General features: G+C 55.3%; 1 protein-coding gene across 1 annotated transcript in view; it reads left to right on the top strand.

Moving 5' to 3' along the window:
* Nucleotides 1–4,854, top strand: part of Srf (serum response factor) — a 10,821-nt gene that overhangs the window by 581 nt on the left and 5,386 nt on the right. The window contains exons 2-5 of the mRNA XM_023719759.1: nt 1–337; nt 1,755–2,021; nt 3,757–4,018; nt 4,502–4,621. The exon at nt 1–337 is cut by the window's left edge and continues 78 nt beyond it. Coding sequence (XP_023575527.1) covers nt 1–337; nt 1,755–2,021; nt 3,757–4,018; nt 4,502–4,621 — 986 coding nt within the window. The remainder of the gene's footprint in view (nt 338–1,754; nt 2,022–3,756; nt 4,019–4,501; nt 4,622–4,854) is intronic.

The raw sequence follows: 4,854 nt of genomic DNA, 5'->3' as shown, positions 1-4,854 counted from the left end.
GGAGGCGGCGGCGGCGGCGAGCGCCCCGGCACCGGCCGCGGGCGCCGTGTACAGCGGCAGTGAGGGCGACTCGGAGTCCGGCGAGGAAGAGGAGCTGGGCGCCGAGCGGCGCGGCCTCAAGCGGAGCCTGAGCGAGATGGAGCTTGGCGTGGTGGTCGGCGGGCCCGAGGCGGCAGCGGCGGCCGCGGGGGGCTACGGGCCGGTGAGCGGCGCGGTGAGTGGGGCCAAGCCGGGCAAGAAGACCCGGGGCCGCGTGAAGATCAAGATGGAGTTCATCGACAACAAGCTGCGGCGTTACACGACCTTCAGCAAGAGGAAGACGGGCATCATGAAGAAGGTACCGGCGGCCGGGGGCGGGTGCTGCAGGGGGCGCCGCGGTGGAGGTGTGGGAGGGGACGGCGGCCGCCTGGGAGGCCCGCGGAAAGGGGGATGCCGCGGACGTCCGGGAGAGGTGGGAGTGACCGCGCGGAGCAAGGGGCCCCTCTGCGCTCCACGAGAGGGGGTCTGCGGTCCGCTCGCTCCGGTGCCAGTGCTGGAGAATGGCATGGGAGAGTGGGGATAGGAGAGAAGGTGTGGAGGTGAGATTGGAGCGGTCTGTGTGGGAGGAAGGTGGGTAGCAGTTGAGAGTAGCGCCGGCGGGAAGGGGAGAGCAGGTGAGGGACCAGGTGAGGGAGTAGGAGAGCTGTCGGGTCTCGGCAGCCAGCTAGGACCAAGTCCCGCCCTGGCCATGTGTCTTCCGTTGCTCTCTTTCTGGAAACCTCTTACTCGGGGCATGACCGGCTGCAGAACTGCCTGCCTTGGGGCCGGGTGGGGTGTTCAACTGTAAGGAAAATCTCTGCAGGGAGTTTGGCTGGGGGTGCGAGTCAGACAGGTTTGTAGAGATACCCGGCTAATTCTCTGCCAGTCAGTTCGCCAAGGGAAAGTGAGAAAAGTCATCTCAGAACATACAAGGTAGGGGAAAGGATGGAAGCAAAGTTACTGGGAAGCAAGAAGCAACATTCACCTTGGGAACGCTGGCGGGTGTTTTTATTTGTCCCATAGAGAGAAACACAAGGTGAGTTGTGGAACTCTGTTGTGAGGATGATGTCTCCGCGTCCCCTTCCTGGGCTTATGGGAGGGTGGTGTTGATCTAGCTCCCATCTGCCTTAGCTCCAGACACTTGTATCAGTATCCTTTGTCACTTGATCATCAGAGGTTGTGGGGGAAGGTGGTTCATTCAAGAAAGCTCTCTTTTTTTTCCTTTCCTTTCCTTCCCAAAATAAATCAGAATAAAGGGACAGTACAGTGTTACAGGGCAGCAGGAGAAGTTAATGACAGCAGGTTAGGGCTTTTGCACTTTCTGGGAAGACATATGGGTCAGTTTGGGGCTTACATGGTTCCTTACCATTAATGTGATGTGTGATCACAGGTGTAGCAGGGATCCAGCCTTGTCCCTGTAAAGTGAGAAGGGAGTAGGTTGCCGAAGGAGCAGGCTGTATTGGGAGCCCGTGGTGTGCCCTGATGTGATATGCTTTGCCTTGGGGGCCTGTGATGGCTTGCTTGGGGTACCTGAAATTTGTGGAGCTGTTCCTCCAAGAACAAGCATGGATAGTTATCTTGCTCTCAGCTACCATCAGATGTACAGCTGCAGCTACCTAGAGACCCTAGAGACTAGCGTCATTCTGGGAGTGGGGCTGGAGATCACCATGTAGGTGTGGTTCTCCTCCTTCCTACTTGGTGTTGACCTGCCTGCCCATCTCCCTCCCCACCCCCAGGCCTATGAGCTGTCCACGCTGACAGGGACACAGGTGCTGTTGCTGGTGGCCAGTGAGACAGGCCACGTGTATACCTTTGCTACCCGCAAACTGCAGCCCATGATCACCAGTGACACCGGCAAGGCACTGATTCAGACCTGCCTCAACTCGCCAGACTCTCCACCCCGCTCTGACCCCACCACAGACCAGAGAATGAGTGCCACTGGCTTCGAAGAGACCGATCTCACCTATCAGGTGTCAGAATCTGACAGCAGTGGGGAGACTAAGGTGTGTTTGTGTCCCTTAGGTGAGAGGAGAGGAGGGAAGTTGGTCTCTTTTCCCTCCCTGGGCCATCGCAGGTAGACAGGTGCCCTCCGATATGGAGTGGGGCCGGGTTGGTGCCGCTTCTCCTAGGGGACAGGTGTCCAAAATCCATGCCCGATGGGAGGCCGGCCCTCTCGATAAGCGGGCGGCCTCCGTGCCCATATAAGGCCGGCTCGGGCTCCACGCCGGCCTCCCGCCCGCTGGCCTGGCAGGGTTTTTGCATTCCTCCCGCCAGCTGTCTCCCCGCTGGGGCGGGGGTGTAGTTTAGCCCTGCCCTCTCGACGGGGTAGGTCGCCTGGGAGTAGGAGGGGAGGCTGGGGTCCTGGGAACGGGGCACTGTTAGCAGGCGGGCTAGTTGCCTGGGTTGGAGGACTACCTTACTAGCCAGACGGCTGCCCCTTCGGTGTTAAGAGTGTGCAGTCAGTCGCCTGCCTGCCTGCTGCTAGGGATGCCGGCCTTAGTTACGCCTCCCTCTTCCTTTTCCCGGTAAGGAGAGGGGGTGAGGCTTCCTCCTCGCTGTCGCAAGAGCTCCACCTTCTGCTCTTAACAGACTGGCCTATGGGAGGGAGCAGCACTGTTTGCCTTAGCAACGCCTCCACCAATCAGAGACCTTGAGCCTAGCTGCTTCGGAAACATCCGGCGCAAACCCAGCCCTAGCTGTTGAGACCCCTTTGGTCAACTCAGTTAATCTAAGCTTGGTGTCAGCTCATGCCTTTTGCCTCTCCCTTCTAAGAACAGAGCCTTCCTAAAGAGTCAGTGCTCCAAGCCGCTGTTCGTTTCTTACTGTTATTTTCAGACTCTGGTAGCGGTAGCGCTCATTTATTTGCAGGAAATTCTGGTGAATTGGGGACTGGAGATGTGGCTCAGAGGTAGAGCTCTTGCCTTGCACAAACAAAGCCCTTAAAAACAAAAACAACAACAACAAAAAGCCCTCGGTTCAATACCCAGCACCACCCCCCAAAAAAAATAATAATAATAATAATAATAATTCCAGTGAATGAGTAAGTTCCTTGGCAGTTTGTCTTAAGTGTTTGACAAAATGTTTCATTGACAAACTTCTAAGATCTCTTTCAAACCCTAAATTCCCTGGACAACTCTCAGTATGTACCAGCAACTTGGGAGACCAGAACTGGAGAACCCTTTCAGAGAATATAGTAGCTCAGGTCTCTTGTATTTAAAGAAGAGGAAACCTGAGGCTAAGAAAGAGAAAGTAATTTTCTCAGGGTCACACAGGTGGTTATTGACATAGCTGGAGCAGGATCTAGGTATGATCCGCAGTTTACTGGGGCAGAGAACCCAGTGAGGTATTATGACAGTGGTAGTCATGATTGTCACAGTCATCGCAATCAACATCATTGGCTTTTAGGCATGTTAACCTGCCTTCCTAACAATCTGTAGAGCATTAGGTTTTATAGTAGTTATGTATTTTGTGGTGCTGGGGATTGTACCCAAGGCCTCATGCGTGCTAGGCAGGCACTCTACCACTGAGCTACACTACATCTACATGTACATATCCTTTGAGAGGTAAAAAATGAAGCTTAGTTGCACCAGAACTTGCCCAAAGGTCAGGCAGTGGGTAAGTAGTGGAGCTGGGATTTTAATTCATGCACACTGATGTTAATGTGGGTCAGGACACATAAGGCTTCTGCAGGGCCAGGTCTGGTAGAGCCTCACTGCTCTGTCTTTACTCTGAGCATAGGACACACTGAAGCCAGCGTTCACAGTCACCAACCTGCCGGGTACCACCTCCACCATCCAAACAGCACCCAGCACCTCTACCACCATGCAAGTCAGCAGTGGCCCCTCCTTCCCCATCACCAACTACCTAGCACCAGTGTCTGCTAGCGTCAGCCCCAGCGCTGTCAGCAGTGCCAACGGGACTGTGCTGAAGAGTACAGGCAGTGGTCCTGTCTCCTCTGGGGGCCTCATGCAGCTGCCTACCAGCTTCACCCTTATGCCTGGTGAGTCACGGGGCAAACTGAGCATGTTAAGTGGGTCTCCCCAAGGGTAGCACTAGGAGAACTGCTTTTGCTCCTCAGAGGAGGGGTAATGTGTTTAGAGCCTAAGAAGCCTCTTTTGTCCCACGGGCAGATGTGTCCCTTCTGGTGAGAGCCTTGGCAGTAAGTTTTAACTGTATGTTCTGGCCTTGTCTAGCTCGACTGGCCCAGTGCTACAATTGCTATGGCACAGTAGACATTCTGCTGCTTTCCTATTATGTCCCTGCTGGGTCATTGCCGGCTTCTGGGTCAGTTGAAGACCCGAGAGAAGGGTGGAAGTCCTTAGTGAAGAGCTTTGGTGCCTGAAGGATCTGTTTGGCTCTCGGAAAGATGGTGATGGGAGTTGAAGCTGAGCATGCCAGACCTCTGGGCTGGAGTGTTCAAGTGTGTCTGGAGCAGGTGGCCATTGGGCAGCACAGAGCCCAAGGAGGAACCTCTGTCTCGCAGGTGGGGCAGTAGCCCAGCAGGTCCCAGTGCAGGCCATTCAGGTACACCAGGCCCCACAGCAAGCGTCTCCCTCTCGCGACAGCAGCACAGACCTCACGCAGACCTCCTCCAGCGGGACAGGTAAAACTCAGCCCTGTCACCTATCTGCCCTTCCCCCTACCTCCTGAGGCTTAGCAGTAGGTGCCTTGCAGTCCCCTTCTATACCTGAGGTTAGAGAATTTCTCAGAGTCTGAGGGTTTTGGCTTAATCCTTATGGGATGTCACATGAGGATGGATGGGTTTTAAATGGTACCCTGCAGTAGAGCTATAGATTCCAGGAGGAATTTAGGGGACCCCGAAGCCATCTCCTCTTA

Source organism: Octodon degus, unplaced genomic scaffold, assembly GCF_000260255.1.
Source record: "Octodon degus isolate 3935 unplaced genomic scaffold, OctDeg1.0 scaffold00005, whole genome shotgun sequence".
NCBI lineage: Eukaryota > Metazoa > Chordata > Mammalia > Rodentia > Octodontidae > Octodon > Octodon degus.
Note: the sequence above shows the minus strand (reverse complement) of the source record. Positions and strands in the feature narration are given on the sequence as shown.